This window comes from Callospermophilus lateralis, chromosome 2, assembly GCF_048772815.1.
Source record: "Callospermophilus lateralis isolate mCalLat2 chromosome 2, mCalLat2.hap1, whole genome shotgun sequence".
Lineage (NCBI taxonomy): Eukaryota > Metazoa > Chordata > Mammalia > Rodentia > Sciuridae > Callospermophilus > Callospermophilus lateralis.
Genome location: NC_135306.1, coordinates 7,060,371 through 7,087,944, shown reverse-complemented (window position 1 = coordinate 7,087,944; position 27,574 = coordinate 7,060,371). Strand labels below are relative to the sequence as shown.

General features: G+C 47.3%; 2 protein-coding genes across 4 annotated transcripts; one reads left to right on the top strand and one right to left on the bottom strand.

The window, feature by feature from the left end:
- Positions 1–99: 99 nt before the first annotated feature.
- Trub2 (TruB pseudouridine synthase family member 2) lies at positions 100–12,350 on the bottom strand. Of its 2 annotated transcripts, XM_076845366.2 has the most exons (9): positions 12,099–12,350; positions 11,638–11,766; positions 11,031–11,066; positions 10,414–10,488; positions 9,200–9,261; positions 6,602–6,683; positions 4,408–4,480; positions 2,921–3,057; positions 100–2,019 (listed from the first exon to the last, which is right to left on the bottom strand). In XM_076845366.2, exons 1-9 carry the CDS (start codon positions 12,196–12,198, stop codon positions 1,748–1,750), a joined length of 966 nt encoding a protein of 321 aa, XP_076701481.2. In that variant the 5' UTR covers positions 12,199–12,350; the 3' UTR covers positions 100–1,747. The 2 variants fall into 2 exon arrangements, with proteins under 2 accessions (XP_076701481.2, XP_076701482.2); XM_076845367.2 differs by lacking the exon at positions 11,031–11,066.
- On the top strand, positions 11,518–22,858 carry Coq4 (coenzyme Q4). 2 transcript variants are annotated; one of them, XM_076845368.2, is made up of 8 exons: positions 11,518–11,599; positions 12,622–12,746; positions 12,833–12,964; positions 16,314–16,410; positions 16,974–17,076; positions 21,092–21,221; positions 21,740–21,833; positions 22,272–22,858. In XM_076845368.2, the coding sequence occupies exons 2-8, from the start codon at positions 12,677–12,679 to the stop codon at positions 22,441–22,443; spliced, it is 798 nt and encodes a 265-aa protein (XP_076701483.1). In that variant the 5' UTR covers positions 11,518–11,599; positions 12,622–12,676; the 3' UTR covers positions 22,444–22,858. The 2 variants fall into 2 exon arrangements, with proteins under 2 accessions (XP_076701483.1, XP_076964917.1); XM_077108802.1 differs by lacking the exon at positions 11,518–11,599 and having other exon boundaries at positions 12,458–12,746.
- The last annotated feature ends 4,716 nt before the right edge of the window (positions 22,859–27,574 follow it).

The window sequence follows — 27,574 nt, the reverse complement described above, 5'->3', positions numbered from 1 at the left end:
AACCCGGGCCGCACGCATGCCAGGCGAGTGCGCTACCGCTTGAGCCACATCCCCAGCCCCTATTTATTTATTTTAAAGAGAGAGTGAGAGAGAGAGGGAGAGAGAATTTTTTTAATATTTATTTTTTAGATTTCGGCGGACACAACATCTTTGTTTGTATGTGGTGCTAAGAATCGAACCCGGACCGTACGCATGCCAGGCGAGTGCGCTACCGCTTGAGCCACATCCCCAGCCCTCTTTTTTTTTTTTAAGTACATGTGGGGTCAGAGTGTCTAGAGCCTAGAGAAATAAAACTGACAGGAAAAATGTTTTTTTTCCGACTTCCTTCAGGACATTGGAATAGAGTCTTTTGTGCCTTTTATGCCATGTGTATTTATCTAGTCCCTTGCTAGGGATTAATTACATTGCATTTTTTTCCCCCAGTACCAGGGATTGAACCCAGGGGTGCTTAACCACTGTACCACATCCCCAGCCCCATTTTGTTTTTTGTGGTACTGGGGATAGAACCCAGGGCCTTGTGCATGCAAGACAAGCACTCTACCAACTGAGCTAGCTATATCCCCAGCCCTCCCACCCCTTTTTGATTTTGAAACAGGGTCTTGCTAAGTTGCTGAGGCTGGCCTTGAACTGCTTCAGCCTCCTGAGCTGCTGGAACTATAGGCATATGCCACCTCCTGCACTTTTTACTGTTACAACACAGCCACAACAGTTGTCTGTATAGAAATGTCTCTAACCATGTAGGAGGACAGAATCCTGATGGTGGCTTGATCATAGGGCAGAAGGATTAAATTCTGATACACACTACCAATTACTCCTAAGAGAGCACAGTTTCACAGATGGCCCATTTTCTTGCCCCATTACCAATACAGCATATTACTTTTTTTTTTTTCCTGTGTGTGTGGTGCTGGGGATTGAACCCAGAGCCTTGTACATGTGAGGCAAGCACTCTACCAACTGAGCTATACCTCTAGCCCAGCCTATTATCTTTTAATTAATTCTCCCACTATGAGAGACAAGTAGAGTCCTCTCATTTTCTTCTTTCATTAATAGAGAGGCTGAAGGCCATTTCTGGTGTACTAGCTTCTTGGATTTTTGGGTTTTGTTTTTCAGTGCTGGGGTGAAACCCAGGGCCATACACACGTTAGGCAACCACTGAGCTACAGCCCTAGCCCCTTAGATTACTTTTGATACACACACAGTTCAAATCATTGCTCAACTGTTTTTGGAAAAATATTCTTTAGTAAAAGAATACTAAATGACATGAAATGATCACCATATTGTGTGTGTGTGTGTGTGTTCTTTTTTTCCGTATCAATTTTCTTGTCATTTTGTTCTTACGGTCAGGTGTTCTTTATGTGGTATAGATTGGGCTGGGATGGCTCAACCACAAAAAGGAAAAAAAAAAAAAAAAAGCCCAGGTGTGTGTGCATACAGCCTGTGGACGCTGTTCCTAGTTAAAGATACTGCAGATTTTTTTATTAGTCTGTCATTTGTTTATCATCTCTTTCTCCATACAGAGTTTTTTCCTTTTCAATTGGGTTAAGCCTACTAATCTTTCCTATTACAGACTCAGTTTTGTGTCCATGTAGAAGAGTTTCTCTTACTCTCAATTCCTCCACACTCACTGGTTCTGGCTCATGAATACTGAGCCTTTATGCTATGGCGCCCACTGCCCCGCCAACGGCCTGGCCTATCAATGCCCTGCACAGCTCCCTGCCCCCACGGCAGAGCTTAGGCCTTCGGAGTTTCAGGATGGGCCGGGACTGGGGAGCTCCTGGGTGCCCAACCTTGGCTTCAGGTTCTTTTCCAGCTCGGCTGCCACCCGGGGGGCTGCAGCCTGGATGGCATCCTGGATGCTGTGTAGGTCCCAGTGAGTCCTCAGGAGGGCATCGTCCAGTGTGAAGAAGCCGTCCCGTGTGCGCCGCACTTGGGAGCAGACAGCAGTGGTCTTCAGCTCCAGGCCGATCTCATGTACCAGTTTGCGCAGCTGCTGCTGTGTCTCGTGCATACACTGCACCTCTGCCGGGGACATGGATGCACACTGAGGTCAGGAATCGCCTCTGGCATCTGGATGCCTCAACTGTGTAATAGCCTTGGCAAGACACTTCAGCTTTCTAGGCCTTGCTGTGCAGAATGCAGTCCTGTAGGAACCCCTAAGAGTTTGTCAGACAACAAACTTGGATCTTGTAGGATCCAAGACCCCACCTGCACTGCTGGGTTGGAACCTGCCTTTTAAGAAATCTCCCCGAGGGGCTGGTGAGAATTTGATAAGTATTACTCCAAGACCTCATTTCTTCATTTGTAAAGAGAAATTATAAAGACTAAAGAGATCATTTATACATTTATACATTTATAGCATTCAGAGTCTTGATCAGTGCTCAAGAAAAGCCTTGGTTAGCCTGGCATGGTGGTACACACCTGTAATCACAACAACTAGGGAGGCTGAGGCAGGAGGATTGAAAGTTCGAGCCTCAGCAACTCAGTAAGACCTTGACTCAAAAAATATAAAATACAAAAAATATAAAGGACTGGGGATATGATTCAGTGGTAAAGTGGCCCTGGAGTAAAGCTCCAGTACCAAAAAAGAAAAGCCCTTGTTCACATGACTAACAGTCATAGAAGGAACAAAGATCCTGAGCTGGGCAGGACCGGGGAAATGACAGCGATGTCTGAGGGGCCCAGAGCAATGGAGATTGTTCTGGAACCTCTGCCTGTTCAGTTCTGACTTCAAAGGCTGACTTGGCAGGAGTCAGGGCTGCACTGGGTTCAGGTAAGTCTGGGTCAGAGCGGGAAGGAAATTGGCCCCTGAAGCCTTAACCAGCAGAGATCAGGGTTGGCGTGTGCTTGCCTTGGCGGAGCCTGAGAGGCAGGCTCCTGCCAGAGCATTCCACAGGGGCTCCGACTTCTTGAGGCAGCTTACCTAAGAGGAACTCTGGAGGTGCAAAATGGAGGCACCGGATGCCAGTGATCAACATCGGGGACTTGTTCATGGGCCGGATCACACCTCTCGTGGCCATCTCATAGGCCTCCTGGGACTGCAGGTCTAGGTTAGAGTACCTGGGGAGCAGGGGGTAGTGTGGGTGAAGGTGCAGCTGGCTCCTGCCCCACCATGGAAGGTGCTTCCTCTCACTTGCTCTATGCTCCCCACCCACCCCCTACTCTCCAGCCACCTTTGGAGCAGCCTCCTTTACTTGGTCCCCTTCAATTGCCAAAGGCAGCCTCTGCCCACATTCCTTGGGCTCACTGGTGACCCATGCTGACAGGGTGATGGGCCTTGTGCTCCAGCATCTCAGCCTGATCATCCTGCAGGCACTGCACACTCAACCCAAATAACCCACAACATGCCCAACATGGGTTCCTCCTTCCTGTCCCAACCCCCCGTGGCCCAGGATATTTTCCCAGACTGTTCTCTCTTTGTGCCCACATCATCCTGTCCATCCTGCTTCTATTTTATTTTTTATGGTACTGGGAATTGAACTCAGAACCTGGCACACGCTAGGCAAGAGCTATACCACTGAGCTACATCTCGAGCCCTTTTTATTTTGACACAGAGTCTTGCTAAATTGATGAGGCTGGCTGGAACTTTTGATCTTCCTGTCTCTGCCTCCTGAGTGCTGGGATTACAGGTGTGTACCACCACATCCAGGTGTTTTATGTTTTGTTGTTGGTGATTTATTATTATTTTTTATTTTTATTTTTTTGAGATGAGGTCTTGCTTGTAGCAACATAGTGTGGTCTTAAACTTCTGAACTCAGGTGCCCCTGTCTCAGCCTCCAGAGTAGCTGGGATGACACAAGCCACCTCATCCAGCTCCCACTCATTCTTGAAATCATGTTCCCGAGGCCATTTTCTCTAATCACAGCTGCTTCCCCATCTCAGGTGGCTGTTCTGCTGTGTCCCTGTACCTCAGGCAACTGTCTGATCCTCTGAAGTCCTCAGCACATTTCTGGAAAGCATGGGTTCTTTCTGTCCCATTTACAGACAAGAAAAGTCAGACTCCAGCAGGGTAGGGTCTCACCCAAGGCCACAGCACTGATGTCTAGGAATCAGGAATCCTAAGTGGGCTGCCACAAGGGCCCAAGGTCGTAGTTACTAGGTGACCCAACCACCATCCCTCTCTCCAGCTCTGTGCCTCCAGGATATGGATCCAGGTTTCCAAGCTCCCAAGATTGGCACTGGGATTTCTTGCTCTCCTTTATTTATTTATTTATTTATTTATTTATTTCCCCAGTGGCCAGAACAAGACCTGGCAGAAACACTTCTGCATGCCCTGAGAGGAACGGGTAGTTCCATTTAGTTTAGAGTTGTAAAAACAGGATCCTTGGAATCTGTATCAGGGCAGGCAGAGCCCACAGAGCTCTGCAGGTACTTCCTGCTGTTCCAGCACCTCCCCAGCACCTCACTTACATCACAAGGGCCTTCTGATGGGAGCCTTGGATAACAGCTAGAATCCGGTCCAGCTTCTCTCTAGTCACATGATCTGCAAAACGCAGTTGTGGGGTGTCAGAACACAGGTACCCATTGAGGAGAGGCGACAGCAAACTGGCAAGCTCCTTTCCTCCAAACCAACTCCATCCTTAAAATCAGCCAGAGAAGGGTTCCAGGGAGTGAATGTTCAGAGTCCTCTGAGAAGAGTCTTCATAAAAGCTCTGCACCCTCTTCTCAGCAAAGACACAGGAACTTATATATATATATATAATTTTTTTTTTTTTTTTTTTTTTTTTTTAGTTGTAGATGGACACAGTATCTTTATTTACTTATTTTCACGTGGTGCTGAGGCTGGAACCCAGTGTCTCACATATGTGAGGTAGGTGCTCTACCACTCAGCTACAGCCCCAGCCCAGGAACTTAATATTTTGAGGATATTTTCCAGGGGCTCACAGATTCCCTAAAGCCATCCAGACTCAGCTTAAGAACATCTTCTTAGGGCTGGGATTGTGGTTCAGCGGTAGAGCGCTAGCCTAGCACAGGTGGGACCCAGGTTCGAGCCTCAGCACCACATAAAAATAAAGGCATTGTGTTGTATCCATCTACCCTAAAAAAAAAAAAAAAAAAAAAAAAATCTTCTTTTGGAAATGGAGGGTCAAAGACCTAAAGTGACTCACCGAATATCCTAAGTCATATCTCTTATGCCCTGGCCTGGGGTTTTCCATGCCAGGGACCCTTGGAGGAGGGTGCCACCTGCCCAAATGTAGAAACAGGAAGTAAGGAGTGAGAGTGGACCTTGGCATGGTGGTGCCAGCTACTTGGGAGGCTGAAACAGGAAGATTCTAGGTTCAAGGCCATCCTCAGCAATTGACCAAGACCCTGTCTCAAAATGAAACATAAAAATGGCTGGAGAGGGGAGGGAAGAATAGAAGTTCATTAGATTAGACAAAAGGAAATAAAGGAAGAAAATGGGAATGGGAATGGAAAAAACAGTAGAATTAATTGGACATCACTTTCCTATGAATATACGACAGTGAAACTCCACACCGTGTACAACCACAAGAATGGGATCCTAATAAGTTATACTTCATGCATGTATAATATGTCAAAATACGCTTTACTAGAGTTGGGGTTGTAGTTCAGTATGGCAGAGTGCTTGCCTAGCACATGTGAGGCACTGGGTTCTATCCTTAGCACCACATTTTTTTAAAACAAGGTGTTGTGTTCATCTACAACTAATTTTTTTTTTAAAATACACTTTACTGTTACGTATATCTAAAAAGAAGAAATAAAATTTTTTAAAATATGGGAAAAACAAACAAAAAAAATGGTCTGGAGATTCAGTCAGTGGTAGACTGCCCCTGGGTTCAATCCCCAGTGCTACCAAAACAAAAACAGAAGCAAAAAAACAAACAAACCTGGGAATGGCTCTGACACCTGGTCCCACCAAGTGACTGTAGCAGCCTGGAGACTTTCACAAACTGCCAGTTAGCCTGGAGCCTAGGGCCCAGCTGGGGCAAGTGTCAACTTCTGGTAGCAAGGGCCAGAGCTCTAGAACCAGGTGAGGGGACAGAAGGTTTGCCAGCCTGGAAGGGCCCTGCCTTCCTGACCTTCCGGCCTGGCTGTCCTCACACTGCCTGTCATCTTACCTGGAATGTACCTACCACTGCCTCCTCCCCTCTTTGGTTCCCCTTTTCCAGGAAGCCCCTCCTGGATCCCGTGGCTTCTTCCTGTTGGCTCTCTTTCTTAGCATTTAATGTTCTTTTTTACCTTATTTTTCAGTTATATAATTAATACATGAATCTTCTTTTAAAAATGTAGGTTAGCAACAACAAATATCTCTATTTCACCAAATTCTGGCTTCCTCCCTTGCAGAAGTATCAACTTGATAATTGTTTCCAGGCATTTTTTTGGACATTGACACATATTTATGAGTACAAATATATAGTGTTGCTTTGCCTCATGTTTTCTATCATTTACAGAAGAGGTGGGATCATGTGCTAGGCTAGGGACCCCCATCTGATTCACCATTTTTCCCCAGTGCCTGGTACTCAAAATCCTCTTCCAATGAACATCCAATAGATCCCATGGAATGTCTCAGAACACAGGCTCACTGAGAAGCCAACGTGGAGGGCAGTGGCAGCCACCACTCCCACCCACCCCAGGCTCTTACCATATGTAGTCTTCTCCACCAGCCGTCCATCCTCATGGAAGTCGTCTGTGGCTTTGCCTAGAAGACCGCACACTGTATAATCCTGTGAGGCAGGAAGATCCAATCAGAATTCCCACTCCAAGCTCTGGTGCAGAGGAAGAGGAAAGCTGAGGCTGGGGTGGGGGTCCTTGGGTCCTGCTCAGGGAGCTCCCATGTACAGCCCCTGACCCTAGGGAAGGGTGCTAGCTCTGCTATGGGGCTTGGGCAGCTCTCTTGCTCTTTGTGCCCCAATTCTCTTCTGTGACCTGGGGACCATGACAGGGCCAATCTCATGGTGATATTAAACCAGCCCACCAGCAAAGGGTGCCGATCGTCACCCTGCAACGACCCCACACCTCTCCATTTCTCCACCCAGCCACCCAACAATGAGTGACTCTCAGCATGCTGTTAGCTTCTCTTTACCCTCCAGGGTGACAAGGCTTTCCACAGTCATGTCAAGTCCTCCTGCCACCCTGATCTCAGGAGGGCCCCTTCTTCCAACTCTGCACAGCTAACTGCCTCTTCCATATGCAGCTCAGTGGTAGAGTGCTCAGGGTTCAATCAAAGTCCAGCAAGAAAAAAGAGTGAAGGCAGCAATGAGGGCAGAGTTGGTGATGACAGTGAATTTACTGAGCATATACGATGTGCCAGGGGCTGGGCTCAGCATTTACATGTGGTCATTAGTTTAATCTTCAAAGTAACCCTGCTGTAAAGGTTAATTTGCATTGCCAACTTGATTGGATTAATAGATGGAGGGCTGGGGTTGTGGCTCAGCAGTAGAGTGCTCGCCTAGAATGTGCAAGGCCATGGGTCTGAACCTCAGTACCATATAGAAATAAATGAATAAAATAAAGGCATTATGTCCCAAGTACAACTAAAAAATAAATTTTAAAAAAGAGATGCCAAGGATTAAGATTATGAGTGTGTCAATGAGGGTATGTCTAGGAATGACTGATATGTAAGATAGCCAACTGCAATGGAGACACTCACTAAACGTGGCCAGCACCAACCAATGGGATGATAGCTTGGATAGAATAAAAGTTGGAAGAACAAAGAAGCAACAGCAGATGTAAGCTCGCTTCTGCTTCTTCTTGAACAGGTTCTTGATTGCTGCTGCAATCATCTGAGTATATCAGATGATTGACATTTAATGTTCTTTTTTTACCTTATTTTTCAGTTATATAATTAACACATGAATCTTCTTTTAAAAATGTAGGTTAGCAACAACAAATCTGGCTTCCTCACTTGCAGAAGTATCAACTTGGTAATTGTTTCACTTCTTCACTCTTCCAAAGAAGACAATGATTCTCCAGAAGGCTTAGGTCTCAGGCTAGGGTAGCACCATTGATCTCTTTTGTTCTGGGGCTTCAGCCTCTTGGACTGTGCAGCTACTGGTTCTCCCAGCTCTTTGACCTGCAGACAGCCATTGTGGCCTCTCCAGCTTCTGGTCACATAAGGCAACCTAGTAAGTCCCTTTTTTACAATTATACTTCCTGTTGATTCTGTTCCTCTAGAAAACCTTGGCTAATATACCTGCAGAGAAAATACTATCCTCATTCCCTTTTTAAAGATGAGGAAACAGTACACAGATGTTAAGAGACCCACCCAAGGACACATGGCTGGCAAAGAAATAGAAGTTGTTTGTTTATTTTTTGCAGTGCTGGGGATCAAACCCTGGGCATACATCTGGGCAAGCCCTCTACCACTGAACCACATCCCCAGCCCTGAAGCTGGGTTTTGAACTGGAGTCATATGACTCCAGAATCCATGCTCTTTAACATTAAGACAAGGTCCCCTAACATGTAAATCTGCATGTACATTATGGGATCAGAGTCCACGGCCCCACCTTGGACAGGAAGCTCCTTGAGGACTTGATGATAACAGCCACTTCTCAGTCTTGGGGAAAGAATGAAATGGTGTCATGACCAGGCTCTGGTATGGGACAAATGAAGGTTACAATTTCAGTTCTTAGAGTCTTAAAGACTTCGTGGGGCTGGGGAGGTAGTTCAGTGGTAGGGCACTCGCCTAGCACATACAAGGCCCTGTATTTAACCCCTAGCACCACGGGAAACTTTTTTTAAAAAAAAGTTTGGGGGGCTGGGGATGTGGTTCAAGCGGTAGCACGCTCGCCTGGCATGCGTGCGGCCCGGGTTCGATCCTCAGCACCACATACAAACAAAGATGTTGTGTCCGCCGAAAACTAAAAAATAAATATTAAAAAAAAAAAAAAATCTCTCTCTCTCTCTTAAAAAAAAAAAAAAAAAAAGTTTGGGACCTTATATGTATGTCCCCTCTGTGAGAATCAGTCTCTCATCTGTAAAACTGGATTAGCCACAGATTCCACCTTACAGGTAGTGGTGAGGGATCCCCATGGGAATGTGTGTACAGTGTTGAGTGGAGCAGTTGGCTCGTAGTAACACCACTGGTCACCATTCACAATATCAGTCTCCCCTAGTACATGATTATAAAATAAGTTTGCTAATGGCCTGGGTGTTCCCTATGGTATCCTCAGCATCAGAATACTGCTAGTGATCCCCAGGAAAGGACCAAGGGATAAGCAAGCTGTACTGGTTCCCTTACCTTGGTGAGGTGAGCATCATACATGTCGGTGAGGAGTCTTCGTCCACGTCCCACGCCAAGCACTGAAAGGCAGTCAGTCTCATCTCATGCCTGGCATCTCCCTCCTATTCCCCCGGAAATTTCCACCCCCACTGCTGCCATTAGAATACTCCCAAGCTGCCGAAGCCAGCAAGGTGGCAAAGAGAACCTCCTCTGCAGGAAGCGAATGAGTTTTGTGTATACTTCAAGATACCAATTTCTGGCCTAGCCCGTATGTGCTGAATCTGTCACAAGGTGGGGAAGGGGTCTGGGGTCCTTAGCAAGTTTCTCAGGGGATTCTATCCACTTAGAAATAAGAGACTTTGTGGGTGGCCTAGACCCAATAGATTTGTAATCAAATATTGGTTGTCTCTGAGTATAACTTTTAATTTCTTTGGGACTTGAGATCTGCATCGGTAAAATAGAGAGAAGCATCCTGTCCAATGTCTGAGAGTGTCATACAGATGGAAGAAGACAGTGCACAGGAAGCTTGTTGGCACAAAGTAAGGGCCCAACAAATGGGGGCCTTTGTGGCCACTTCCTGTGTCTCTCTCAGTCTGCTTGTTTCTCTGGCTGAAGGAGAGAACAACCCACATTCACTCTTGGAGAGGGTGAGCAGGGAAGATAGATGAGATCATGTCTGCCTTCCCATATTCTAAGAAGCAAGACAAAGGGACCATGGCCATTGAGGCTGAGGAACTAAGACCAACACCTGACCTTGGGGACACAAACAGCTTATGACTCAGGGCTTTGTAGGCCCAGCTCTGGCAATACTCAGACACTGGCCAGAGTCACATGCCTGGCTGCCCCATGATGAGATGATGGTGTTCCCTCTCAGGACCAGGGGCATTCACTAGCCACAGAACCCAGCCAAGCCACCCAAGCTCTTGAAGTCTTACTTTCTTTAATCATAAAACTATAAAGAATCTACCTAATAAGTAAGGTTATTGTGGTGAATAAATGTACATTAAAGGTCTTGAGTCATGTCACATGGTAGAATCACTTGATAAAAGTAAGCAATTGTGATTACCCTCTTGTGACTCCCTCCATCCTACCAATCAATTCCCCAACTGATCAGAGACTCAGGGCAGGAATCAGGGGAAAAAGCAGTGGTGTGAAGTGCACTGGGCTCATGGTAGCTCCCTGGTCCTTCCCTAAGACCATATCACTGTACCCTCAAGCTGCCCACAACCTACCAAGTACCCCAGAAGAATGGATATCCAGCCGATGTCCCACACCAATCTTCAGGCTGGTGAATGCTGGCCCACACACTGGAAAAAAAACAGCAAGGTCCATTTCCTCAATTAATCCAGCCTCCAGGATAACTCTGCACTGCATGCTGACCTCATTCCTTGAATGATACCTCAAATCAGGATCAGGCTATACTCTCGGGCTTTTTTCCATGGAATCTGGGATCTAGAACTATTTTCTTAGTTCTTTAGGGCTCAGAGAAAGGACAACCCAAGAGGTTTCTTACTCTTCCTTTCACCAGTCTTCCAGTGAGAAACTTCAAGAGGACTGGGTATGCCAGGGGCTATGGTACACATTGTAATCCCAGCAACTCTGGAGGCTAAGGCAGGAGGACTGCAAATTCAAGGGCAGCTTCCACAAACAGTTCTGTTGTTGAGCCACTTTACTGATTAAAAAGTCAGTCTTGCCAGGCACAGTGGCACATACCTGTAATCCCAGCTACTCAAGAGGCAGAGGCAGAAGGATGACAAGCTTAAGGCTGGCCTGGGCAACTTTGAGAGACCATGTTTAAAATTTAAAATAAATTAAAAATTAAAAAATAACTTAGTGGTAGAGTGCTTACCTAGCATGTACGAGTCTCTGGGTTCAATTCCCAGTACTAACAAAAAAAAAAAAAAAAAAGTCACTCTTTTCGAGAAGTCCCGAATCCCTCCTTAAGAATTCTACCTATAGGTCTCAATTCATATCAGGAATCCTAGAATAATAAAAGAGTCAGTAAAACACAGTCCATAGGCCAAATCCTCAAGCCTGTGGGGGTCCTTCTGTTGCTGTTGTTTTTAACAGATGAGGGTCTTGCTATGTTGCCAAGGTTGGCCTGAAACTTCTGGACTCAAATGACCCTTCTGCCCCCGTCTCTTAAGTCACTGGGTCTACAGGTACACACACACAGCTGACTGTAGCTTTTTTGCATGACAAACTTAAAAGAATCATTCTTTCCCACAGTGCATTGTGCCGTTTTGTGCTGAAATGGTAGAGCTGAACAGTTGCAACAGAAACCACATGCCTGAAAAGCCTACAATATTTAGAATCTGGCCCTTTCCAAGAAAGTTTGCCAATCCCTGGTCTAATACTTCAAGGACCTGGGCCAGGAATCTGAGCACTGGGACACTGACGGAGGTCAGGGATTTTCTGGTAAGTATTAACCAAGATCCAGCCTGAATCTACCTTACCAAGCCTGTGGTTGGTGAGGGTGGGCACACTGGTGGCTGTGAGGGCCAGCTCCTCTTCATTGCCCTCCATGGGGCCCAACAAGAAGCGAACACGCTGTTCAGGAACAGACAGCTTTGTGGCATTGAGACCTGAATAAAGACAAATGTCTTGCCAGTTCTGTCAGAACAACTGGAAGAGAAGGGGACAGGGAAGTAAATGATGTAGAAGACAGAAAATAAGCACAAAATAGCAGTTAAGACAACTTGGGTTCAAATCCTGACTCTAATTATGCACCGTGTGACAACATACAATACTGCGTTTCCCCATCTGAAAATAGTGGAGAATAAGAACAGATGAATAGGAAAGTGCTCTGCCCAGGCGAACGGTCACATGACTTTATTTTGCAGGAAGGATAGAAAGAAACAGAGAGGGATCCTTAAAAGATCCTCAACAGGATAGTGGGTGGGTTCGAAGCACTCACCCTTTAGAAGCTGCTGCTCTACAGTATCCCGCAGGTGCAGCCACTTTAGCCCCGGGGGCTTATAAGTGGCGAAGAGCCCGTTCAACCACGCCAGACCCATAACCACAGCCCGCGCCCCCAGCACCCCTGGCGCCTCGGGCGCCCGGGGCTCTCAGAAAAGCTGGGATTCAAACGGAAGTGTCGTACGGTTCTTTCCCAAATGTGGTCCTTACAATAGGCGTCGCCATGTTTCCTGCCCGGAAGAGGTTCTTATCTTATTGTCCTCGGGGAAAACCTGAGGGAGAGGAGGAAATAGGGTCCGGTAGAGAATCGTAAAACTAGCAGGATTAGGTCTTTTTGGAGAAATTTTCTGGGGTTGCGGGAAACGGGGAGCAATTTGTATCAGTGAAAACTGCTGGTAGATAAAATGCGTGAGTTTCCTTCTCATGCTTAGCTAGGTTCCTTTCCTATCGGTTCCACGACGTTTCCCCTCGAGAGGCCGTAGGCAGCTTAGTTTTTGACCTCTCTGGCACTCCGTTCCCAGAGAAGTTTACAACGTCGGCCTTGCCCCGCCTGCCCTTCGTCGGACGCCCGCTGCCATGGCGACGCTGCTGCGTCGGGCTCTGCTCCCCCTTGGTCTACTCTCCAGCAGTACCCGGCCGGCTGCAGGCAAGTGGCGCCGGGTCCCAGGCTGAGGCGGGAGGAGCGTGCAGGCGCGGAGCTCGTCTGACCTCTACCTTTTGCTTTCCCGGCAGATGTGCCCTTCCGGGCCAGGAGCCATGGCGCCAGCCGGCTCTACCCGGACCACATCCCCACCTCCCCGCTGCAGAAGGCGCTGCTCGCCGCGGGCTCGGCTGGAATGGCGCTCTACGACCCGTACCGCCACGGTAAGGCCTCGTGTGCTGGGCGCTCTGTCGCGGCAGCGAGAGGTCGGGTGCCCTTGCCCTGGAAGCCTGGGCAGGTCCCCACCTCAAAGCCTCCTTTTCCTGGGTGCCTGGAGAATAGACCGGGTCGGGGTACCCAAACCTTGCTTCACCTCATAATCACCAGAAACATTTATAGAAACCAGATGCCTGGTTTCTGCCTAAACTCTTTGAATCCCAATCTGCCAGGCGGTGGGGGGGGAGGTGGATAAAAAGAGGGGTGCAGAGTCTGATCATTTATCTTTTAAAATTCCCGGAGATTCTGTCATCCATCTGTGTTTAGAACCCCTGGGGTAAAGGATTTATAAGCACCTGTCACATTATAACATTCCCGCTAGAGCCGGGCGCTATGGCGCACGCCTGTAATCCCTGGTACTCGGGAGGCTAAGGCAAGAGGATCTCAAGTTCAAAGCCAGCTTCAGCAATTTAGCGAGGTTGTGTTTCCAAAATTAAAATAAAAGCGGGCCGGTGATGTGGCTTAAGCGCCCCTGGGTTCCAATCCCTCATACTAAGTAAATAATAACAACATTCTTGCTAGAAAGTAAATTTTATGAGGTCGAACAACATGAATGCACGGAATCTGCAGCATTTAGAATAGTGCCTGACACATAATAAATGCTCAGTAAATCTCAATAAATGTCTGCTAGCTGTATAATTAGAATTTTTTTTTTTTGCCAGGGGGAGGGGAGATCTACCTTTCAGCTATATTCCCATCCCTAGAACACCCCCCATTACTGGGAACCGATCCCAGGGCCTCCTACTTGTTCTTTACCACTGAACTGCACCCAACTTCAGGATTAGGCAACTAAGAGAATTCTGGCTTTCTAATTATAACCTTCTCAGCACTTATAGAAAACACCGTCTTGGTTGAAGATTCAAGAAGTATTTATCTTGCTGCTTTTTATTTCCTATGCGTCCAGTACCCCTGGACAGAGTTCTTAAGTAAAAGGCCCAGAATCTGGAGGTCTGAGGAACTTAGGCCTCCTAAAGATTTGGTTCCAAGAACTGGGCAACCTGGGACAAGGGACAGAGAGACAGGCACAGGGGAGGACTGATCTGAAAGGTCAGTGGAGAACTACAGAGAACACTAGGGAGCATGGATATACATGTCCCATGGTATGGCCTGGGAGCTCACCTCCTCCCACACCTGCCTGGCAAATATCCCTGAGAAGAGCCTCTTCTCTGCTCCAGTTGTGCCAAGCTGTGACCCCTGACCTTTTCTAGCATGGCATTTGTCACATTGTTGTCATATTTGTCTCCTCTGCCAGGCTGGCCACACCCACCCATCACCTACTTCATCCTCCATCAGCTGGACCTAACCTGGGAGCCCTGACCTGGGAGGCTCCCCTAGGCCACAGAGGCATTATCTCCAGAAGTAACCTCTCTCTGAAGATATACCATCTCACCCCCTCTGCTTCCTAACTCTGCTCAAATGCCTACTATGGTGGCGGCTCACTAACTTATACATCAGTACTGCTCCTGACATTTGCAGGGCCCTGGGCAATTTCTACAAGCTGACCCATCAGGGGCTGCCCAGGGTCTCTGACCAGCCTGTGTAAAAGCCCCAGATGGCCCTACACAGGCTGACCAACCCCTGTGCCCCCTCCCCACCACAGGCACCCTGGTGGGCATAGCCCTTCCTCATGGTGCCCAGGGTTGTAATGGGGAGAAGGTAAACAAAATGTTTATGATCACAATCCAGGGGTTATTCTACAGGATGGACCAGGGCACAGGGAAGGGGCTATGCTCACCAGTGCATAAGGAAGGTCGCCTCTTTTAAGGAGTGCAGGCATGGATAAAAACAAAATTACTTGGCACCCAGCCATGGAGGCCTGCAGATGAGGGTCCCTGGGCCCAGGAGGAATCAGGAGGCTGCTCAGGGTTCATTTCTGGAGGAGGAATTGGAGTTTCCTAGCCTCTATAACAGTTGTGGCGGGCAAGGCAATTTCCAACCAGATGCTGTTTTATTTATTTATTTTTTTGTGGGGGGTGGATACCAGGGATTGAACTCAGGGGCACTTGATTACTGAGCCACATCACCAGCCTTATTTTGTATCTTTTATTTAGAGACAGGGTCTCACTGAGTTACTTAGTGCCTCGCTTTTGCCAAGGCTGGCTTTGAACTTGTGATCCTCCTACCTCAGTCTCCCGAACTGCTGCGACTACAGGCATATGCCACCGCACCTGGCTCAGATGCTGTTCTTAAAGGGCCAAGTCTCCCTGGCCCCTAGAACACTTTTTGTTTAAGTGGTATTGGGGATTGAATCCAGGGGTACTCTACCACTGAGCTATGTCCTCAGCCCTTTTATTTATTTTGAGACAAGGTCAGGCCTCAAACTTGTGATCCTCCTGCCTCAGCCTCCTGAGTCACTGGTGTTACAGAAGTGGACCACCACACTTGGCTAGACAATTCTTAAGATCCTATAGTTGGGGCCGGGGTTGTGGCTCAGCGGTAGAGCACTCGCCTAGCATGTGCGTGCTCTGGGTTCTATCCTCAGCACCGCATAAAAATAAATAAAGGGGGCTGGGGATGTGGCTCAAGTGGTAGCGAGCTCACCTGGCATGCGTGCGGCCCGGGTTCAATCCTCAGCACCATATACAAACAAAGATGTTGTGTCTGCCGAAAACTAAAAAATAAATATTAAAAAAAATTCTCTATCTCTATCTCTCTTTTTTAAAATAAAATAAAAATAAATAAAGGTATTGTGTTCAACTACAACGAAAAAATAAGTACTTAAAAAAAAAAAAGCTCCTATAGTGTCCTTTCCGGGATTTTTAAGTTCTAGAAAGTACTCTCACTCTTACTGAGAATAATAATGACAACTGCTCCTTAAGCACTGTGCTAAATATTTTATATAACATGATTTTTCTGTATTTCTCACATTAACCCTCTATGAAAGGTGTAATCTACGCTTTACAAATTAGGACTCTGAGGCTTAGTGTGAAGCAATTTGTGTAAGTTCACCTAGATAGATCATACCTGGTCTCAGACACAGCACTCTCTAATACCAGAGTCTGTACCAGTCAATGCAGACATGATATTCTTTTGTGATAATGGAATGTGAAATGATTTATAAAGTCTTTAGAGCACTGTGCTAACCAAAGCCACCCCAGAAGATTAATAACATAAAATAAATCATATATTGAGTCTAAGCTGTGTGCTAGGTGATATGCTAAGCATTTAAAATGGATTATTATAACTAAGAGGTAGATATTATCCCTGTTTTATAGTGTAGAAAACCAAGGATAAGACCTAGTCGAGTAACTTACCTAAGATCACGTTCCCTATCTGTGCCCTTCTCTGTCATTTCAGACATGATTGCAGTTCTTGGGGAGACCACAGGATGCTGGACCCTGAAGGTCCTCAGGGACCAGATGAGGAGGGATCCAGAGGGTGCCCAGATCCTACAGTAGGTCCCAGCTCTGCCTGGGGACTTGAAATCATTCTCTAGGTATCCTGCACATATCTTAGCCAAAAGGTCAAGAAGCGATAGTTCTCTAGGGATCCTACTTTTCTAGAGTCATATTTTATCAGCCCTGTTCTTTTAAGGAGCTCTTCTTGATACCCTGACCATGGACATTGCACAGGCTGGGCACTGCCCAACTCCAGGGGCACCACTGATATATATGTGTGTGCAGTATGACCACCTTTGGGTTGTACAAGGTGGCAGCTCAGACCAGCTCAGCCACAGGACTCCGTGCCTTCATTAAGCTCACAAAACATGTGCTAGCTGTACCCTTCCCCTTTAGTACATCTGTAGTCTATCTTCCTATGTCCTTGGTTTGTGGTAGTCTCCTCAGTCCCCAAGTAGTAGTCCCCAAATCTACTTGGCCTGGCAAGTAGATTTTCCTTTAGTGCTGTGGCTAAATGCTGCCCTGTGTCCTCACCCCCAACCAAAGTTTACTCTAACTGGGCCTTTCACCTGCCTTTGCTGGTACCTCCTAATATCCGGTCCTGCTTTCTGCCTTTCAGGGAGCGTCCCCGGATCTCACTGTCCACCCTGGACCTGGGCAAGCTCCATAGCCTCCCTGAAGGCTCATTTGGCCGCGAGTATCTCCGTTTCCTGGATGTGAATGTGAGTTCCAGTTTGTATGCATCTGGCATCATCAAGAAGTGCAGAGAAATGGCATAGGAGTGACATGCTGAGGCAGGGGGAGCCCCGAGCTGCCATCATGGGCAGAAGTACTTTTTAGGCCAGTTGTGGTGGCAATGCCTGTAATCCTAGCAGCTCAGGAGGCTGAGGCAGGAGGATTGCAGGTTCAAAGCCAGCCTTAGCAACTTAGTGAGGCTCCAAGCAACTTAGTGAGACCCTGTCTCAAGATAAAAAAAATGTCAAAAATGCTGGAGATGTGGCTCAGTGGTTAAGTGCCCTGGGGTTCAATCCCTGTAAAAAAAGAAAAAAAAAAAGTGCTTTTTAGTCTCATGCCATTTTCTATGGTATAGGCAAATTAACTGGGAATATAAGTGTAGCTCTGTGCACAGGGCCCTGGGTTCTATCCCCAGCACCATAAAGAAAAGAAACTCACTCAGAGGAGTAACTGGGGGAAAGGCAAAAAGTGGCCTAGGAGGTAGGCCAGGGCTAGGCGCTACCAGGCCCTATAGACTTTGGGAAGAGATCTGTATTTCATAATAGCCCAAGGAAACCATTACAAGGATAGTTACATGACCTGACCTGACCTATCTTTACTCCTCCCTCTAGCACATACTTACCCCATCAAAGCCCCCGTGCTAAGTGTCTCTCCAGCTCAGCTCAAGAGCCCACCGTGCTGGAGGAGGGCAAGTGGTGATCAAAGGTTGCTCTAGAACAGGGTTTCTCAACCTTGCACTATTGATGCCTGGGGCTGGATAATTCTCATAGGAGGCTGTCCTGTGTCTCGAAGAACATTTAGCAGCATCCCTGGCTTCTACCAACTCAATACAATTAGAATCCTCCCCCTCCCATGGAGATACCCATAAATGTCTAGACATTGCAGATGTCCCCTGGTGAGCAGTTGACAGTCACTGCCCTTGAAAGACATTGTCCCTTACACTTTCCAGACACTTGCTTTTGCAGGGCAATCACCTGTCCTATTTTATACCATCTTCCTCAGATTTCACTAGGGTGTAAGTTATTTCATCAGCGGGAAACCTGCCCCATGTGCCACCCAAGTAGAAACAGTTTCTGAAGTTCACCAGAACCTTTAGACTTGATGCTGTGGAGGGTTGCAGTGGCAGAGAGGTGTCTACCAGGATTACGATGGGCACCTTGCCCAGCAACTGCCCTAGTTATGGTAACAGCCTGAAGATTGTGACATTTCTAGAGCAAGGGAATCAGCAACCCACAAAAGGGGAAGGAACACCTCTGTGCCAATAGAGATTCAAAGAAAGGATCAAGGTGAGGCCACCAGCCCTGAGGCTAACATTGCTAAGAGGCATGGTCAAGAGGGCAGACATGAGCTCTGGAGTTAAAGAGAAATCCAAGTTAAAATCTTGCCTCTTCCCAGTTTTATAGCCCTGGACAAATTCTTATCTGATGTAAAAGGACCTAACCTTTGTCTTCAGAGTATTTATACAGCTTGTTCATAACAGATGTCAAGGCTACTGGCTTTGGAATCCAGCAGACTTTATTTCATATCCTGACTCAGTCACTTTATTAGCTGTATGCTCTTGGGCAAGTTACTTATCTGAGCCTAGTTTTTCTTACCTATATCTGAGGATAATTACAGTGTGTACTACCTAAATTGCTGTGAGAGTGAAATATGATAACGTGTGAAGGAGATTGCCCAGAGCTGGCACATAGTGGGTACTCCATAAAAGTAGCTGCTGTTACTTTGATCAGTTCAGCTTCACAAAGCAAGTACAACCGCAGAGGAAGTGAGGTCCTGGGACCCAGTGAGGCCACAGACTCAGATTGGCCATGTTGCTGAGCCTGCAGCCTCAAAGCAATGAAGACCTCAGATCTCTCGGCTTCTGGACAGGCTGAGGCCATGCCTTGAGAGCAGAAAGACCAGGATACTACTACTGTGTGGGCACTGATGAGGACTCAACGAGGCAGGGGCTGAAGGAAGGTAGTCAACATTCTTACCTGGGGTCAGAGAAGTGCTCAGGGATGGCTGGCCGTTTACTCACGCATTCAAGAGATGCTTATTCATCCAGGTCCCAGACCAGAAACCAAAGATAACAGCAATGAGCAAAGCAGCTAGCCCTGCCCTCATGCAGCAGCAGTGTCCACAGACTAAAGCCACATAGGTTATTTAAAGCTTTCTCCTAGCCACTTTAATAAAAGAAAAAAAAAGTATAATTTTTTTTTATATCTTTATTTTGTTTTTTTGGGGTGCTGGGGATTGAACCCAGGGTTTTATGCATGTGAAGCAAGCACTCTACCAACTAAGCTAAATCTCCAGCCCCCTTTATTTTATTTTTATGTGGTGCCGAGGATCGAACCCAGTGCCTCATGCTTGCTAGGCAAGCGCTCAACCTCTGAGCCACAACCTCAACCCCAGGAATTGTTTTAATAATACATTTTTAGCCAAATATATTTAGAATAGTAGCATTCCAACGAGTAATCCACATTTTTATTTTTATTTACTTATTTTTTTTGTGGTTTAAGGTGGGTCTTTCCTTTTTCATTAGTATATTATATATCTCTGATGGGATTTGTTGTTATATATTCATATATGCACACATTATGACAGTATAATTGGGCCAATATCATTCTCCAGCATCAACATTTTTAAATTATTGTAATTTCACTTTCTTTCATACTGTCTTTGAAATCCAGTGTATTTCACAAGCATAGCACATCTCGGAACTTGCCATGTTTGGGAGCTCCATGACTGCAGTGGTGGGTGGCTGCTACACAGGACAGTGCAGAATGAGGTGACATTAATAGTCACATGCACTAAACATCAAGGTAAAATCATTTTGAGTACCACAAAGAGGTGGCAGGATGCTGCAGGAGACCATAACATGGACTCACTCAGTCTGAAGGTTAGGAACAGCTTCTCTAGGAGGTGGAAGATGCTTAAATCAGGTCATGAAGGATATACAGGAATTCTCAAGGTGAAGATGGGGGTGGGAGAGAGCACCCAGGCTGGGAGCAGCTTGTGCCAACAATCAGGGGCCTTGGGGCTTCTTGTTTTCTTTTTATTTTTTCGTGTGAGGTGGTAGTGACCAAACCCAGAGGCTCACACATTCTAGGCAAATGTTCTACACCGAGCTGTACTCCCAGCCTCCCTTTTTTAAATTTTGAATTGTGGTTAAAAAAAAAAAAAAAAAATCAAAGGCACTTAGCCAGCCATGTTGGTGCACACCTGTAATCCCAGCAACTGGGGAGGCTGAGGATCCTGAGGATCCTGAGTTTCAGGAGCCTGGGTGACTTAACAAGACCCTTCTCAAATTTTTTAAAAATGGGTTGGGGATGTAGCTCAATGGTCGAGTGCCCCTGGATTCACTCCCCAGCACCCAAAAAGAAGGAAAAAGAAAAGCACATGACATAAAATTTAACATCTTATTTATTTGATTGGTTATTTAGTTAGTTAGTTAGTGCCAGGGATTGAGCGCAGGGGCACTTAACCCACTGAGCCACATCCTCAGTTCTTTTCATTTTTTGAGACAGGCTCTCACTAAGTTGCTTAGGGCCTTGCTAAATTGCCGAGGTCCTGCCTCAGCCTCTCAAGTCACTAGCATTATAGGCATGTGCCATCATGCCCATCTATCTTAACCATTTTTAAGTTACAGTTCAGTAGTATTTATTTGTATTCACTTTGTTGTACAATTAATCTCCAGAATTTAGGCTTGCAAAATGGATACTTATACCTATTAAACAACTTCCTATTACCTACCCTCCCCACAAGGGGTTTTGTTACCATAGAATTCAACAGGCTACAAACATTATGTGTGAGTTGGAGTAGGCCCAAGGCGGGGTGCTAATTCCCCAATATTTCCTGCCTGAGTCCTCCCTTGTTGGTAAGTGTGGACAGAAATAAAGTCACCAGGGTTTTCTGGTGGGGACTGAGTTTGGTAGGAATGGTTGAAAGTTAAGGGGAGACTAACAAATTAGGCCCTGGGAGCTGTTGGGAAAGGCTCTAGGGGAGTGTCATGCTTGTCAGAGGGTCTCCCCAGACACCCGAGCGCCCACCCGCTTTGTGGATGACGAAGAGCTAGCATACGTGATCCAGCGTTACCGGGAGGTGCACGACATGCTTCACACCCTCTTGGGGATGCCTACCAACATCCTGGGTGAGTGCCACCAAGCCGGCTACCTGCAAGTAGTGGATGGCAGTGTCCTCCAGCCAACTGTCTTTGTGAGTCTTCAGGGCCAGGGCAGGGTCACCTGTTCCACCACGTCCCTTCATCTACTCAGTGCCTGCTGATTTTTTTGCTTTGCGCAGATATTCTGGTAGCATCTGGACCATGCTATCCCCATTTCTCCTTTGTGACTTCTACACTGATATCCCTCCCACAGCATCCCTCCCTCTAAGGCCTGTTGGGACCATCGGAGTCTCCTTATTCTGGCTTTTGAGATCCTTTGCATTCTGACGCAGCTTCCCTTCCAGCCCCTTTCTCCTGCACTGATACCCTCTCCTCCACCCCCAGCCCAGTGCCCCAAGGCCCAGCACAGGCCAGGAAGGGGTACAACTGAGCCCTGGTAGAGATTGGAGAAAAGCAGATGCCTCTCTGGGCCCTACCAGCAGCACCACTGGCCACCTCCTCCCAGCATCACTTACCTTCTACCCGGTCCTTGTCCCTACCCCTAGGGGAAATCGTGGTGAAATGGTTTGAGGCTGTACAGACTCGTCTCCCCATGTGCATCCTGGGTGCACTCTTTGGACCAGTCCGTCTCAGTGCTCAGTAAGTTTTCAAGTGGCAGGGACATTGGAGGGTTGGGGGAGACCTCAGAGGGGCTGGACTTCAGAAAATGGGAAAGGTATGCAGTCACCTAGCAGCCCACGTGGCTCTCCAGGAAGCAAGGGTATGAAAGAGGAGGCAGAAAGGGAAAACTGGCCTATGTCCCAGGAGCTTTGGGGCCAGGCCTCAGGACCAGGGCAGAATGATAGGAGTCAGTGGGAAGGCAGGGTAGCCCAAGTTTCTGGAATTAGTCCTCTATGTACATCTTAGTTTTGGTGTGTTCAAGGTGTGTAAGTCTTGGGGCATAAGGTTTCACCTCACTGAGCTTTCCTTCTGCTTCTGAGTGAGGACTAACTGGGCACATGCACAGCAGGTTCTGAGCACATAGCAGGCCTAGCCCTTGAGGACCTGATGTCTTCTCTTCTCCCTGCCACCCCTCAGGAGCCTGCAGGTGCTAGTCTCGGAGCTGATCCCGTGGGCAGTTGAGAATGGGCGCAGGGCCCCTTGCGTCCTCAACCTGTACTACGAGCAGCGCTGGGAGCAGTCCCTGAGTGCCCTCCGAGAGGAACTGGGCATCACAGCGCCGCCTCTGTGTGTCCGGGGCCGGGCCTAGTCTGAGCTGCTGCAACAAGGGTGCTGGTTTGCCTTCCCATCCACTGCCTCCAGGGACAGAAGACACCTTTGCCACTACCTTTGCTCCTTCTTTTTGAACACTGACCTTTGGATGTTATTTATAGTTGTCATAATCATTGCTGTGTGTCCTTGAGGGCCAGAACAGGAGGGAGCAAGCATGGCACTGGGCCTCCAAGCTGCCTAAGGAGAGCCACATTTTCTCAAGGACTGGCCATCTAGGATTAGGTGGAATATCTCAGGTCCATAGCCTGTTTGGGACTCCTCCCTGCCAACCAGGGCTTTCTGAGGCCCAGGCGGTGTCCTCACAGGAGTGAGAGCAACACTCAACTCCAAATGTCTAAGAAGAGAAGCGGAGTGGAGGCAAGTCAGCCATCTGAATAAAGGCTCTCATCAGGCCAAGTGTCCGCTTGTCCTCCTTGGCCCAGGGCTGCCTGTGGCTCTGACAGCCCTGGGCCTTCCCAGCACCGAGGGTAGAAATTCCCTCCCAACCTGAACTTCAGCTGCTTTCCTCTCTCTAGTCTGAAGTTGGGCAGGCCAAGATTCCAATCTCCAGCTCCTCCATTTTCTAGTGGAGGACTCCTACCTTCCCCTTCTGAGCCATTTAAACCTCAGTGAAGGGCAAATGACAGTTTCTGCCTTGGGTTATGGGGGTTCCCTGAGGTGGAGTGCAGAAGGCCTGTGGGGATAGGGCCAAGGAGCAGGAGCCACTTTAGTTTTAGTGTGTTGGGGGGCACAGGAGACTGCAGCTCATTCTGGAGTGGCAAACAGGCTCTTCCCTTCAGTCAGAGTCAGGAACAGAGGCAGGCAGGACAAAAAGTACCTGAGAAGAGTGGGTGGCTCTGTCTGGGGATTTGGGACCAGAAAAACTCTCAAGATGGCAGAGCCCTTAGAGTGTTTTGGGCATATTTTCCCCGCCTTTGGTAGTGGGGACTGAACTCAGGGATCCTCTACCACTGAGTTACAACCCAGTCTTTTTTTTTTTTTTTTTTTTTTTAAAGATAAGGTCTCACTAAATTGCTCAGGTTGGCATCAAACTTGCTATCCTCCTGCCTCGGCCTCCTGAGTCCCTGTGATATAGTTATGTGACACCACACCTGGCTGGGCCCTTAGAGTTTTTCAGGGCCAACTTCATTATTGAGTGGATTTGTCACCTGGAGCCCATAAATTAGGCAGGGAATTGCTTAATATTAACTAGAACACAGGCCACAGGCTTCCAGGTAGGTTTTCCTATTCCTCAGTTTCCCAATCTATAATAATGACCACAGTTTATTTACAACTATACTATGGGCCAAGTAGCACTATGCACTTGAGATGCATCATCACAATGACACTTCAAGGTGGCCACTCAGAAGTAGAGGGTACTGTTACTTTGATTTTACCACTGAACTACATCTCCATCCCTTTTTCCTTTTTATTTGAAGAGAGTGTCTTGCTAAGTTGCCCAAGATGGCCTTGCAATCCTCCAGTGGCTGGGATCACAGACATGCACCATGAGGCCCCATTTACTTGCTTTACTAATGAGGCAACAGGACAAGAACTGGGGCTGGGACCAGGGTTATCTGAAGGCCTTTCTAGAAAGACACATGAGCACCTGCCCTGGCCTTACCTATGGCCACCATGTCCTGTCCTGGGCTCCTGCTGGCAGAAGGAGGGTACTGGAGGATGAGAATGTGGGCTTCTTTAAGAGAGAAGGCTTGGGCTGGAGATGTAGCTCCAGTGGTAGAGCACCCCTGGGTTCAAGCCCTAGCACCATAAAAACAAACCAACTGGGCTGGGGGTGTGGCTCAAGCGGTAGTGCGCTGGCCTGGCATGCGGCCTGGGTTTGATCCTCAGCACCACATACAAACAAAGAAACAAATATTAAAATTCTCAGAAAAACAAAAATAGGGAAACCTTGTGCTGACTCCCTGAATTCCTACAGAAGGCAAGAGGTAGAGGCAAGCTCCCTGTGTTTCACCCACCTGCAGGACAATGTAGGCTGCCTTTGCAGACCTGCCTGGTCTGCATTAAAAAATAAAATGGGCTGGGGATGTGGCTCAGTGGTTTAGTGCCCCTGGATTCAATCCCTGGTACCAAATAAACAAATGATAAAATAAAATGAGGAGAGCAATACACCTGCTTCACAGTAGTGCCATTGGGAAACTTTGTTGTCTAGGGCACCTACCTCACTGCAACTCAGTTGAAGTCAGGTGCCAAGGTGGCAGGTAGATCAGACTCAGATGGCCTTTTCTGCACATCTGGATCACACCTACTCTAGCCCTGGGCCATTACAACACTTGCCAGAGGGAATCAGACATCCACATTGACTGGGATGAAGTCTGGTCTAACCATAGGGTGGCATTAGTGTCTCCTATGAGTGAAGAAAAACAATACTGTAATAGCTATGACTGATTGTTTTTAACACAGTCTGTGAGGCCACCTTCTATCTGGAAACTTCCATTTTCTAATAAATCTTGATTGCCTTTATCCTTCTTCCCAAAACACACCAAACTTCTTGCCTTTGGGAACAGCACTCTGTCTCTGGGTAGTTAAGTGGGCAGCTCCTTGTCACTCATATCTCTGCTCAAATGTGACCTCAGGCCTTCCCTGACCACCCCATCTGAGGAAGAATATAACAAGGACTTAGTACTTCATTGTTGAGCAAATGGAGGCCAGGCCCTTGCTAGCCTGCTACAGTCAAGTCCTCATTCAATTCCCTTAGTAACCCCTGAGACACTGATGGTAGCTCACTTACCGATGAAGACCAACTCTCAGGTTTAGGGAATCTTCTGGGGTCACAGCTAAACTGAGGTCGTGAGTTCTCTCCCAGTAATCCAGGAAAAGTCTCCTTAGGTAGTGGGCTTCGGGTGTCAGTCAGTGATAGAGCACTTGCCTTGCATGCACAAGGCAAGGTCCTGAGTTCCATCCCTATCCCTAGAGCTGCAAAAAAAAAAAAAGAAAAAGAAAAGAAACTCTGAGAATAAGCATAGGTAGCTGGAGTCTGAGCCAGGTCTGGGTATACAAGCTCAAAAGACACACAGACCTGGGCCCATTGCTGCCCCTTGCCATAGTCTCATCAGACTGTAAACCTGTTTCCTCTCCTTAAAATGGGGAGAAGCTGGGTGGGTGGCGCATGACTATAATTCCAGCAGCTCAGGAGGCTGAGGTAGGAGGATCACAAGTTCAAAGCCAGCCTCAGCAACTTAGTGAGGTCCTAAGTAACTTAGCAAGACCCTATCTCAAAATTTAAAAAATAAAATGGGCTGGGGATGTGGCTTGGTGGTTTAGTGCCCCTGGATTCAATCCCTGGTACCAAATAAACAAATGATAAAATAAAATGAGGAGAGCAATACACCTGCTTCACAGCAGTGTCATTGGGAAACTCAGTAAAATGGTGCATGGTCATGCTTATTAACTTATTGTAAGCATTTAAGAAAAGGAAGTTGTCATTTGCCAGGAAGGTCCCTTGAGATATTGGAAATAAAGTCAAGCCAGAGGTATTATTTTGCACACACCCAGAGTGGGAGGATTTCTATAGCTCAGAGCTCTTCAGGACAATGGAACAAATGTATTTGGTGTAAACACCTACTGTGTACCAGGGCCAAACTACCACAGAGAGCCAGGGAGGCCAAGTTCCTCCATTTGAGCCCAAAGGTCAGTTGCTGGTTAAGTTTGCTGGTTTTTGCACTGATATTTGTCCCCAATGTGGTACAGGATGGGAGTCGTGTCTATGTCAAAGGAGCCCATTGTGAGGTCAGCCTAAGTTAGGCACACCCCTCAAATGACAGGACCCAGTCCTTGACCTTCTCAAAAACCCTCACTAGCTCTTCATTGCCCCGGGATAAACTCAGGCTGGCACACAAGACCTTCCTACTCGTTCTTTCCACCATGTGCTCCCACCACCACCACCCTTGTGTTCTATTGCACAAGCCCACCAGTCTTGTCACTTCACAGACCTCTTCAGAGTGTGTGCCCAGTGCACATACTGGGAGTTAAGCAAGTGATCAGAACAGTGCCACTCTTGCCCTTGGAGCTATGTACTGAAGCCAGCCCTGAGGTAAGAGCTTGACTCCTGTCATTTCCTTGAATGCTTAGTGGTCACAGAAGAAGGGGCCATGACAATGGTATTGCCATTGGACAGGTAAAGACACTGAGGCTCTGTGAGGAGAGATTTCCTCAGAGCTCACAACTGGGGCTGGAAGTGCACCCCAGCTGTGTCTGCTGCTGTGCAAAGAGTACAGCTCAATAAATGGTCACAACAACTAGGCAGAGTGTTACACCAGATGCTACACCAGAAGTACCCTGAGTGGTCAGAGAGGTCCCACTTACTCAAATCTTCACCTGCCCTCTCCCACCAGACCAAGCAATTTGAAGGCAGACTGTCCTTTTCCCTCTGTGTCCCCCTGCTTCCATACCTCGGCCTGGCCCACTGTCTGGTAGAGTATTGCCTTAGTTTCTTAATTTCTAGTCTGGACAGAGGACAGCATGTGACTGGTCATCAACAAATGACCTCAATAGTTGATATGGAAATAAATGTGTTTATCCCCATAAATCCTTCTCCCTTTCATCATTCAACACTGCACCTCTGTAATATGCCAAGCCCTGTGGATACCATCAGAGATAATATCTGTGTCTAAATTTTCATCTTATATATACTTCTGTGATCAATGAACCTTTAAGCTCCAATGTACCAAATGCTACTTCAAAAGCACCTGATGGGGGCTGGGGATGTGGCTCAAGCCATAGCGCCTTCGCCTGGCATGCATGCGGCCGGTTTGATCCTCAGCACCACATACAAAGATGTTGTGTCCCCTGAAAACTGAAAAATAAATATTAAAATTCTCTCTCTCTCTCTCTCTCTCTCTCTCTCTCTTTATTAAAAAAAAAAAAAAAAAAAAAGCACCTGATGGCTGGGCAGGTATGATGGCACACACTGGTAATCCCAGCAACTGTGGAGGCTGAGGCGCGAGGATCACAAGTTCCAGACTAGCCTCAGCAACTTAGCAAGGCCCTAAGCAACTCAGTGAGACCCTGTCTCAAAATAAAAATCAAAATGGCTGGAGATGATGTAGCTCACCAGTTAAGTGCCCCTGGGTTGGATCCCCAGTACAAAAAAAAAAAAAAAAAAAAAT